The following is a 12,634-nucleotide window of genomic DNA, read 5'->3' as shown; positions in this document are numbered from 1 at the left end:
ATAGAGCTAGATGGAAACAAAAGGAACGGAGAATAATTGCACTTTTAGTCCTGTCACCATCAGAGCAATGTGCATCAACCATGGCATCCTCATGATACCGTCAGTGTGTGTGCATGTGTGTGAAATGTTATGTGTGTCCGTGTCAGGTCTTAAGTGGCCCTCTGACAGTGTGAGCTGTTGATCGTTTCTCGAGGCTCTTACAGATTACACACACCCAGTTGCACACACACACTCACCAACACACACACACAGCATGTCTCTGACAGTATAACATTCAAAGACCACTGTCAGCCCACCCTCTGCAATGCAGGGGAAGACAGGGAATGTCCTGGAGAGTGCACACAACATTTTAACACATTGGAAATGATGACCGCAACAACTCAAGTCTTTTTGATGGTCATGATTTCAAAGGATTTGTCCCAACATCCCTAAACATTTACATTATTAGGTCAGCTACATAAAAGTGGTAGGGTTAGGGTCGCATGGGAAAGTTATGGTTTCAAGTTAACATGCACATAAAATAAATGTAAATTTTAAACCCACTTGACAAATATATGTCCTCTTATATGTAGGGCAAAGAAATAAAATGTGTAATATAAAGACAAACTTTATTTAAATTTACACTGCAGTAATATGATCTTTGCATGTTAATTTTTGAATCAGATTATTTTGTAAATTCCCAAACTAAAGTATATGGTTATGTAGTGTATTACTAGTATACTGAATTCGGCTCACAAAGGTTCACTACAAGACATTGGTTAATTGTTTTAATTATATTTCTGTTATTATTTAACTATTTATTTATAACTATAACCATGCCGCTAGAGAGTGGGATAGAAGTTTAACAAAGAAGATTTCAAGAATCGCCCTGGCAGTGTTTTATTACAATTACTGTATGGCTTTAATCTTTCTTGCCACTGACCTCCCTGGTCCTATGTCTTTAATCAGAGTTCACTGATCCCAGCCCAAAACAATATAATTATTTAAAAGCTAAACTTAACTGGGCCTCTGCCGTGCACAATATTATACAAGCCTTAAGTACCTTTCTCCAGAGGTTGGATTAAGAGATGACTGACATTTTCACTGAGGCATGTGGGCAGGTCATTGTGAAAATGACTGACACCTGACAGGACCACTGTGACGGGTTCTTCCTGTTTACTGAGAGCTTTTTCTGATTGGCTGTCCCAAAAGCAATTTCCTGTTTCATGTTCCTGTCTGCAAGCTGGCAGGTTGAATGTCAGGTTGTCGAGCTGTCACATATACACACATATCCACAAACACTGGTGCAGACACACAACATACACACACATACACACTGATATCTATATATATATATTTATAAATATGTGAGTGTCAGTGTGTGTGTGTGTGTGTGTGTGTGTGTGTGTGTGTGTGTGTGTGTGTGTGTGTGTGTGTGTGTGTGTGGTATCATGATAATTTTTACAACCTTCATCTAATTATGTTCTGAATAATAGTGCCTTTTGAAAGCTACAGTATCAGGTGTGTGAGGTCAGATATGCAGGAGTGCAGTCATCAGCTAATGTAAACTTTATTTCACCTGGATTATTTGTGGAATATAAATAAAGCTGCATTAAGCATGAGAAATAGAATAAAGGCAGACGAGTGAAAGACAAGGTAAGAGAGAGGGGGACAAGGTCAAGGGGACAGGAAGAGAGATTCTATAAGGCATTTGTATCGTCGTCCAATGTCTTTATCATACAGTAGCGTATGGCTTATAATATGTATTCCTCTATATTTCTCTGTTTGGAAATGGAAATGCCAACAGGTCACACTGCTGTGTCTGTATGCAGTTAAGGTCATTATTCCTTTCAGTAGTGTTTGCTCATATTTTCCATGAATTCATACAAATACCCACATTGATCTTGTGTTCTGACCAGTGACCAGGAAGAGCAGATTGTCTAAGTAATCGTCATGTGTACAAGATACACCTCGTCTATTACACTCCTGTTTTTTTGTTGATGTTTGTGAACGTCTCGTCTCTAAATATGTAGATTTAGTCTAACTTTTAGACTGACGAAGGTTCCCAGCCGAAACGCGTCAAAGTGCTCTGCCCATAACTAAATAAAGACATTTTAAAACATTTTTCATCAATATGAGTGCCTTGGTACTTTTTTCTGTTTTTTAGTCTAACTTTTACTTTTATTTATAATTTTACTGTAGTATAATGAAATGAAAATGTTGACCCATGAATACTTAATTTTGGAATATTATTTGTGTACAAGGCACCAATGCATAACAGAGCAACCTCCTGCTCCCCTGTGAATTCAATATACATGTTCACGTGTGTTCAGTGTTAAGGCGTTACACAAAGTCTAGCCAGTTATATGTAATGCTACTGCTGTCAATAGATTTTCATTCTGATAACAGTCATTGGGCTTCCCAGGCCTTAAACCCCTCCCCTGCTTTCTACACCCTGACCTCAAACCTTATAGCCCTCCCCTCCTCCCTAATTTATTAATCTCCTTTTTCCTGAATTCTCTGCACTCCCTCTGGCTATACCTTCTTCTTCTCCCTGTCACTGCCCCCTCCCTATTCTCCTCCCCTCCTCTGTCTCAGTCTTTCAAAGCACAGGACAAACTGTGTTCCTTAAAGCCCAACGGTGTTTGTACTGTCATTTTTTCTCAAGTGAATGAACTCTTACACAGCTAAAGGCCATTATATCTGAGAAGCCCAACCACCAGCAATTAATCATATTTTGTTCCTTATTGCTCACTACATTATTCACATTGATTTAAACCCGGCTTCCAGTGTGGAAAACCCAAGAATTTGCTACAATGCATCATCACCAGAGAGTCAGTGATTTTAAATAAGAAGCCTTTTACAGTATGGTTACCGGTATTTAAAGAGGTTGATAGAATCTCTGAATTTTCACATCAAATCTCTACCCGCCTACCATTTACAAGCTTCTAACTAAATCAAAGGCCATAATTGCCAGTTACTCTGTTATTTGACTATAGGGTCACAATACATCATGTGATGAAAACTATTACTCACAAATCAGGTCTCCTACCTTAATGGGGATCTGATATGCCTCTCCCTCTCTCCCCCCCTCTCCATTTGCCTCTCTCTTACCCCTCCAACTCACTCCCACAGTAGGATGGCTCGGCATGCTTCCCATTTATCAGAACTGCCTCAAGTCAACTGCCTCCTTTAAATCAACATCAAAGAACTGTTGTGTCACGATCATCAAGCATGAGGACAGCCAATCCCATTTCACCCGACAGGAACCACAATCTCATTTTTATTGTCCACTTATTGTAGGTGAATCTCCTGAACTCTTCTATTAGGCAGTTGCTCATCTTTATGCAACAAGCAGACATCGGTGCTTTCACTCATGAAGGTGTTGATTCTAACAAAACAACAAATCCCACTTTGTAAACTTCTCAGGGAAATCAGAGCTGCCAGTCTGATGAACCCAGAAGGACAACATCATCTGCAAACAGCAGAAATGATATGCTAATGTCACAGCTGATTGTTTCAAGCAAACAGGGGGAAAAAGGCACAACACTGCTTTGTTTGAACAAACTTGTTGGCTCTGACATCCCAATCTTCCACAGCACATCCCATAGAAAACACTGGGGAACCATGAGAATCTTATGAAAAACCCCAAACAATTATATTATATATATATGTAGAAAGCATTAACAAATCTCCTTCACTGCTGAAATAATTTCAGTTGGTTAAAACTCTAATCTATTATTTCATGACTAAAACAAAGTCCACATTGCTCCATGCATTGTCGAGGTTTTTCGTTGGTTTAGCAGTCAGGCAGAATTTCTTTTTTGTGCACCTTGACCTTGGTCTGTTTGCCCAGGAAGGTTTAGCTGTGTGATTCCTTGATCATTTGAACACACCCTCCAGCCCCTTCACTGAAACTCGAGGCCTTGTCTGTCAATTCAAAGAGCATCGCATTAGGCCTGCAGCATCTTCGAACGAACCGTGTCCATCCTCAGTACCTTGCTATGAAGGATTCGGTGACATCTTCCACAGAAATTGACTCAGATGTTCTCAGTTCTTTTTCTGCTTTTGCTTTTTCCCGATCACTCCTCTTTCTTTTATCTTGCTCACTTTTTTCTAGGCATCATTCCTTTCTTGGTCTCTTTTCTCCACTCTGAAACAACTCTCTTGTCCTGTTATTACATTTACATTTTAAATTATGTTTACTGTCTGTGTGATTGTGTCTGTGTGTCTGTGTGCGTATTTCTGACTGTGTGGGTGTGTTATGAGATTAAAAGTACCGGTTTACCAAGGTTTTTGCATTAAGCACTTGGAATAAACAGCTATCTGGTGTGGATAATGTCCTTTCCAACTTTTTTTTTTTATTTGTTTCCAATCTTTTTTTATGGTGCCTTTTTGTCATTTTGAAGATGTTTACACCCTCAGGGAATTTCAATAAGTTAAAATAATGTTTTGCCGCCAGACAAGCAGCCAACAGGGAGAAGTGGGAACTAAAAAAACAATGCCCAGACAGTAGAAAGTTATGTTTGTGTCGTTGAGATGTTCATGTATCACCGAAAAGCCAGTGGTCTAATAATAGAGAAATGCTACAGTAAGCACAGAAATACCTCTCTCCTGCTCTTGGTTTCTTTGTCCCCGTCTCTTCTCTGTTTTGTCATTTGGCCTCTCTTCTTTTATTGTCTACTCCTCTCAGGTCTGTCAAACCGCTCCCCTTGTTTTCTCTTATCTCCTTTCCTCTGTTCGCATTTCCTCTCTCTCCTTTTTTTTCAAAGTTATGCGGCCCCTCCCTTCTGCCTCTCCTATTCCACATTCCTCTTTGTTTTATCTCCATGAGTTTTTTTTTTCCATATGAAACTTTCACCTCTCAGTTTTTCCCCCTTCTCCTTCTCCATCCCCTCCTCCCCTCTCACCTGCCGCTCCTCTCCTTCCAGCTTCCCTTGCTTTCTCATTTATCTCCATCCTTTTGCAATCTGGTATTTGTAATGTCTAACCTCATTCAGGCTTGTCTCTTTGTCTCACCTCTACTCACTTTCAACCTCCCCTCTAGTGTAACCTCTCCTCTTCTGTTCTTTTAAGTGAATTTCCTGCTTTCACGTTCTGTCCTGTGTTCTTCATCCATCAGGCCCTGTTTGTATCTGCAGGTTCTCTTGTGGGTTTTTTATTTCTTTTCTGCTTCTTTCCTTCCTCTTGCATTTCCTCTCGTTATCCCTAAAACCGGCTTCAGTTTTTTTCTGTCAGACCTGTCCTTCATTATCTTTCTCCCCTTTCCTCTCTCCACCTAACCTCTGTGCTGCAACCTCTGTTTCCTTTTCACCAGCTAGTCCTGTCTTTCAAACTTTTACCACTCTCTCCTCTTTCTTTTCTTGTTTGTGCCTTCTTCCTTTCCCCCTCATCCATCTGTCCTCCTTCGCTCTGACCTCTTGTCTCTCTCTTATTCCAATGTCAGGCAGCTGGCCAGTCCCTATGAATAATGGAGGAGGTGCAGCATGTCTCACACTTTTTATCTGTTTCACTCTCTGCTTTTCATATTTCTTTTTTTTTTATTTTTTGTCCTCCACACAAGGACTTTATTTATTTTATTTAGTAAATTGATTCTTACATCAGCATACAAACTCACATCTACATAATTCTGTATGGGATAGCCACACTTATTATTGTCCCCTATCTTAATCATCAGCACTACATATCCCAACTCAGCCATTAACCATGTCCGTAATCTAACCCTATCCAGACTCTACAGTAGGCTGTTTTTCAGCAAACTTGCTGGACTTTTTTTAAGGATGGGTTTATTAATTTCTTACCATTAGCATGGGCGGGGCTTCCATGGTGGCACGGAGGGGGCACCCGCCCCCCGCAATCTGATTGGCCACCCTGTGTGTAATATCAATTATTGTGCAAAGCTGGTTACCACTGCTATGTTCACTGTACAGAGCTATGAGCATTAACTTCCGACTAAAGCCGCTTTCCCACTGTAATTAGCGGGTCGACGCAGGTTTTTTAAATGTGGGTCCGCCCACTAACAATCGGCATAGGGCTCCTTTTCCATTGACAAAAAAAACCCCGGGGTCTGATCTCCAGCTGGCGAGCTGGAACCGCCACGTGTTGCCATTGATACAGAATGTAACGGCACACATATCACTAAGCACATGAAAACAATTACCTATCACTACAGCAAATTCATTCATTCATACATCTAATTCTACATAGAAATATAGTCCAGCAGTAGTCAGTGTTTTTTCCCCTCCTCTTCCCCATGGATCATAAGTTGCTCTCTCTTTTCTCTCTGTCTTGTCAGTACTGTGCCGTGTTGAGTGTGAGCAATGCATCTATACGAGTCGTGACAGGCGCGACGTCGCATAAATTAGCGGGCTGACCCGAGTCTGACGTTCCCACTGCAAGCTGATTGGAGCTGAGCCGATTTAAACCTGCGTCGTTTGCAGAGTCGTTTGATGCGGGTCGACGTGGGTCGTGACCCTTTGCCACTGCCGTTAGCCAGTTTAAGCGGCTTTTTTGGCTAGTGGGAAAGGGGCATAAGGCTCTTAATCAACTCTGTACAGCAAACATCCTAGTGTTCTGTGTAGTAAATAAATAAAATGGTGAAAGATTGTTCTCAATTTCATCATTTGAGTTTAGCTCTAACTACTGTGTAAGAGTATAAGATATTGCTGTTCACTGTGAGAGTTTATTATGTATATGACTTCTTGTTACCAACATACAGTTGATTTATGATTAAAGCAGAAGTAAGTGATATATTTGTGTTAATATAAGTCTTAAATAGTTATATCTTCCGACAGCAATCACTTACATAGAGTGTTTGGTCTGAAACACGGGTCTGTCAGTCACTCTGCTCTGCTCTGAGCCGAAGAGAAAACATTTATCGTATCCTACAGTTTTTATCCAATGAGGAGAGAGAACGGCATGCAGGGCTGTGTGTGCAGCCAAGGAACGCCGTGAATGTGGCGACGTAGGGACGAGGACTGTTATGGTGCGTTCAAGGAAACTCGTATTTTTCCGACCGTGAAGTCATACCAGTTTGATCTGGTACAAGTTCACCGGTCGGAAGTTACGAGTGGCCGTTATAGTGACTTTCACCGGTAAAACAGGTCGGAAAAACACGAGTGGGTTGCCTGAAACGCTACAAAGTCGTAAGTTGTGACTTGAAGCTGTAATTTACGATTTCAAAAGCCTGCCTGGAACGCAGCATTAGCGAAAACGACCGGACCACTTACTTCTGCTTTAATTATGATTCATACAACTTTTGGGGTTGCCATATCAAGCTTATGGAACAGTCACAGGTGGGTTAAGTTAATCAAAAAAACACCTTTTTTGGATTGAGGGAAATGTCATAGTTTAGGCTGAGATATGTGATTTCTTACGCTTAGATCATTGTCATCATGATTGCATCATAAACGTGGGCTTAAGGTTGTGAAACTTTCATCGATTAAGGAAGCAAAGTTAGCCATCAGTTTCCACATTTGAAACAAACAGCCATCCACTGTGACAGTACCGTGTTTGATAATGCCATCCATTTGCTCCTAGACTAACTTTCGCTTTTGGTCCAGTCATAATTTCTACAACCATTAGAGGTCGCCTAACAATAAAACCTGGCTATGGTTTGCAATAAGCAGCTTGCTTTGCATAAAGATCTCCTCTGGGGATGAATTATCACTCATCAGTTTGAACACAGTAGACTCCGGTGAAGGGTGGCACTACAAAGCTCATCCCCCCCAAACCCTTCAATCAGTAAAGGTGTACCAAAAAAGGAGCTGGTCTGCTATGGTAATTGTGACTGTGTCCAAAGATATTTCTTCAATCAACTGTGCACGTATAGAGTACAGACGGTGGTGCACAGCACAGATGCACAGTGAATAATTGATAGTATATCTTAACTTACATTTCTTTACATAATTAACTTCAAAAGTGCACATTACTCAGTCATGCCTTTTTTTCCTCAGTGCAGAATGGATATGGTTTTAACCTTTCTCAAGAACACAGAGTTTTCTTCATCCACATTTTTCATGTTCATTTGCGTACTTGTGATGTCGAAGGTCAACAGCTTTTCACAGGACACTGTTTTGGCCTATTCTTACAGTACTTCACAGTCTTCCCTAAACTGTAAATGTGTTCATCTGAACACAGTGTTTAGCAGTTGTCAAACACTGGCACAAAAATCTCAAATGTAATGAAACGTGTGGTGTTGTTTGTGCAGTTTCATGGGAGGAGGAGGGGGGCAGAAGTGTCAGATGTTGTTAGTTGGCAGCAGATTTTCAGTTCATCCAAGCTGATTATTTGTTTAAAATGAGCTCATGAACACATGTAGTGAGAAGCTCTGAGATAAGTTTGGTTAAGTCACTCTCTCTTTCCCAGAAATATTTCTGCAAAACACTGCTGAAAAAAACAAATGTTTCGTAGTCAAGTTTTTAACGTTTTAAATTTGGATTTACAAAAACTGGAATGGAATTATGAGGTGCACAGATGGGTCTTCAACTGAGCAACATTGTCAAGAAGATACTGTATGCACACTGCATCGCTGTGTCTTCAATATTATCAAATGTGCACTACGAGTTGATTCGTACATCAATTTAATAAATCTGGAACAATATCATATTGCTATTATTTCATAAATCATATTTTGCATTACATAACCACAGTTTTGCAAATGAGAGGGGGCCCGAGGCTGCAACAGTATAATATCAGCAGTGATTTCCCTAAGTAACACTCTACAGGTAATTGTTTTTCTTCAGGACAGAAATTTGTTGGTAAGACTTAGCCAAAGTCAACCCCACGCTTTTATTTAATCAAATCACATACAGTAGAGAAATGGTAAAAGTATGACTTCATTTTCATTCACATATGACATAATACACATGCTACAATATAATTCATTTTATTTGGAGAGAACAGGTGGCAGGGTTTTGGTAACTCACTGCAGTTATTTGTTATGTGTTTTGAGGTTCTTGTACACACAAAACCTCAAAATATCATGTATTTAAAATTTTAAGTTGAAAGGATTACTCAAATCCAGTGCATAGATTCTAGTCTGGGTACTGCCGGATAAGAGAGCTGACCGGCACAGCTGACTAGCACAGCCATGAGTTGCTGTGAAGAAAAAAACATGTTTTGGACACTTTTAAAAACAGCCACTGAAACAATCCGATATCTGTTCAAATGTGCACATCATGTAGAAAATTGTAAGCAGTTTATCTTGCTGTGAAAACAAGACTTTCCTTTGGCACTACATTATATTTCACCCACTGAACAACTGTATCCCTACGCACAAGAGCATGTAGAGAGTGCACTGTATTATGCCGCTTTCTGATTCACTCAGCTGACCTGCGGCTGCCGCTTAATACTCTTCAAAGTAGTTACAATTATCTCCACCTCAACCAGCTAAAGAACATATTAAATGCCGCTCACACAGCACTGAATTAATAAACCATTATTAGAGGGAGTATTTGATTGCCTAATGAGTACTTTTACGTTAGGTTTAGCTGCTTATACTTATTTTCACACTATAATACTAATTCCACCTCTGGCAGTTCCCCCAATCTCTCAAAGCATCTGCCCATGATGATTACTGAAACAATCACACTATGGTTGACATGGTTCACATATCAGTCATTAATATTAATGTGCAGCTCAGCTGATTATGGCCTTCTATAAATACAGAGGATCTTTCCTCCCACTGTCAGTTCACTTTCATTTTTACATTGACTTTAATATAGAAACATTAATTACTTCATCTAGCCTTTAATTGACTTTCAGTTTAGTAAAATGTGAAATGATAGTTACAAAACTGTGCATATAACATTAGTCTATTAATCATATAAATCATTTTTGTTCCAGCAGGTTGTCTGAGAGGCCAGGCTTGCTGAAGTATAGTGCTGAGATAGAGTCAGAAATCCTTAATAGACTAAAACCCAAATAATATGATGCTTTTGTTTTTACCTGTTCTCCATTGCCCAGAGGTCATAGGTCATGTTTTGTCTAAAATCTCTATCTATTACTACAGGAGTACTGGGAACACTATACAGTATTTATTTGCGTAAGTGTGTGTCTGAGTGTGAAATACATGCATTTTGTAGCCCTTTCCTTCCATTCCTACCGTTGGCGCTGGTTTTCAGCCTCTTATCTCATGTGTCATGTCATTATGTCACACTACCACACATTTGTATTTAACCACAGTAGCAGGGAGAGACCACTGGTTGACTCACTGAGCGATAACACATTGCTCCACTGTAGTCTATTCACTGTGTATACTGTAGAGTTGGAGCGCCTTGGGGCAGACACATTGACAGTGTGTTTCTCTCATCTGACATTTTTTACGTTCTTTTTCTCTGATTTTCATGAGCTGTCTCTTTCTTTCTTTTTTGATTTGATAACCTTCCCAACTGTATTCACAGAAACAGAACTGTGTGTCTCCTGTAATAAGCACTCAATGAGCCCCTCTAACAAGTATTCTTAATATATATATTTTTTTTACCACCTCTCGTATTTTGTTTCTGCCCTTTTCCTTATCTGTGTTTGCTGCTCCCTCATTGTCTTCTCTATCTGCTCAGTATACCTGCGGCATTATTAAAGGCCAGTTACAGTGGCTCCTCTCGCTCTAGGGAGGATGGTAGAACATTGGCTTCCAGGCAGTCTCTTACATCATTTCCTTTTTTGTCTCAGTGTACCATTTTCCTCACATTTATTTATATATATAAATATATTTTTTCACCACTGCCTTGGTTGCTGTTGGTAACAAAATGAGATGTGTGAGGTGATGATGTAAGATTTACCATAGGCAACCAACTCATTTTCTCAGTGGTGATGCTTTAGAAACTGTTTTTGAAGATGTGAACTTTTCTGACTTTCTACCACTTTAACATCTCCATTCACCTCTTCAGCTTTACTATTTCTCTCCTCTAACACTTTGCTTTTTGTCATAAACAAGGTTTCAGTCGTTCTATGGTAACCTGAGAATAGAATTACGCAATCAGATATATACATTTCCATTTATATCATAACTTTACAGAAACCAGTTTGCAAAGATTTGCTGGATATTCCTTCTGCTAAACATGCTTTGGCAAGGGAATTACGCTGTATTCAGTTCAACTGTGCAAAACCTGCTTTTGGTCAGTGATGATCATTATGTGAATGGATAATATCATTCATTCAATTCCCACATCTGCTTCTTCCAAGCTAGTGGAACAAATTGCCTTTCAGCTAAGACCTCTGTAATTTACAGCCAGGCTTTGCACCTCAGATGACAATGCAGAGTGACATCAAATTCATACTCTAGAAAGTTCTTCTTGAAATTTTTTTAAACTGTGTATTGTTCCTCAGATAGTCATATGAATCCTTGGAGTTATTCACCCTTGTTTGTTGTGCAATGCATGATATATTATGTTTGCAATCATTCACGGCAAGTAATTTCACAGCAGTTTTCAGAACAATTGTTGGTCATGGTGCAATCTATAATGCTGCAATCTCTAATTACATGGAAGCAATTCTGCAGCACTTTCTTCAAACAGCTCCAGTTTTGTTCGAGTTTTTTCTACCTTAAATTGAAATATGTAACACTCAACTTCCATCCAGAAACTAATTGCACATTCTGTCAGATAATGATGACCAATTTTCAGAGGGTCATAGTGTGGACCATAAAGAATATACACACATAACACAACAACGCCAGCTTATTTACTGGGGAAGTTTTCTGTGTACATAGCTGCATGCTGTAGTTTGCAATAACAAGTTTTGTTACATCATTATTACCTCCTCCTTTCCGTTTGCCTTGTCTTTCCCTACTTTATTCTCCATAGTGCAAAATAAATACACAGTGGAGCAAAATGTTAGTGCAGGCAAACTCTTTGTCAGGAAGGCTGTCACATTGCAGATAGTTGGGAAAAAAAAGTAAAATGCCTTATATTTTTATTATTCTCTCTTCCAGGTTGACTGGTACAACCCTGCCCTCACCAGTGATATCAAATAAGAACTGGCTTCGGATACATTTCACCTCAGACAGCAACCATCGAAGAAAAGGTTTCAGCGCTCAGTACCAGGGTACGTGTGTGTTATGTGTGTTTTTAAGACATACAGTATACTGTAGTATTTTCCGTGGGCTCTACCTGCCTGTGCTGTAATTGAGAGTAGCATTTACTGTGGACAAAACTCTAAAATCACCTGACTGAACTCGCTGGACCTTCCCTGTCATCTAATTGACTGGTTGTATAGCTTAATTAGCATATTAAGGTGCATATTAGTTTCCACGTGGCGGCCCACATTTAATTGGCTGCTTCCAGTACGAAACACGATGAGCCCGTCTCTCTCACTTGTGTGGCTCCAAACCTGACTGTCTCACTCTGCCATTGGTTCTTCCAGTCTCACCTGTGTGTGTGTGTGTGTGTGTGTGTGTGTGTGTGTGTGTGTGTGTGTGTGTGTGTGTGTGTGTGTGTGTGTCTATGTGTGTGTGTGTGTGTGTGTGTGAGTGAGAGAGACATACAGAAAGAGAGGGAGATGTGCTTTTCACGCCAAGTCTCTTTCTCAGTGGAATGTAGTTTGTTTGTAGCACAGCTTTTTCTGTTATCCTCTGCAATGCTGCTACTTAGGATAAAATAGATGGGATACATTTTAATGCAGCTGCTCTCCTTTGCTCTTCTTCCCCTTTTTCTTC

At 39.9% G+C, this 12,634-nt stretch overlaps 1 protein-coding gene across 1 annotated transcript in view; it reads left to right on the top strand.

The window, feature by feature from the left end:
• Nucleotides 1-12,634, top strand: part of LOC146989734 (CUB and sushi domain-containing protein 1-like) — a 373,646-nt gene that overhangs the window by 191,116 nt on the left and 169,896 nt on the right. Inside the window, exon 6 of the mRNA XM_085763336.1 lies at nt 11,912-12,024. Coding sequence (XP_085619462.1) covers nt 11,912-12,024 — 113 coding nt within the window. The remainder of the gene's footprint in view (nt 1-11,911; nt 12,025-12,634) is intronic.

Source organism: Trachurus japonicus, chromosome 3 (assembly GCF_045865225.1).
Source record: "Trachurus japonicus isolate A0001 chromosome 3, Traja_1.0".
Taxonomy (NCBI): Eukaryota; Metazoa; Chordata; class Actinopteri; order Carangiformes; family Carangidae; genus Trachurus; species Trachurus japonicus.
The sequence above is the reverse complement of the archived record's forward strand: the minus strand, read 5'-3'. Positions and strand labels throughout refer to the sequence as shown.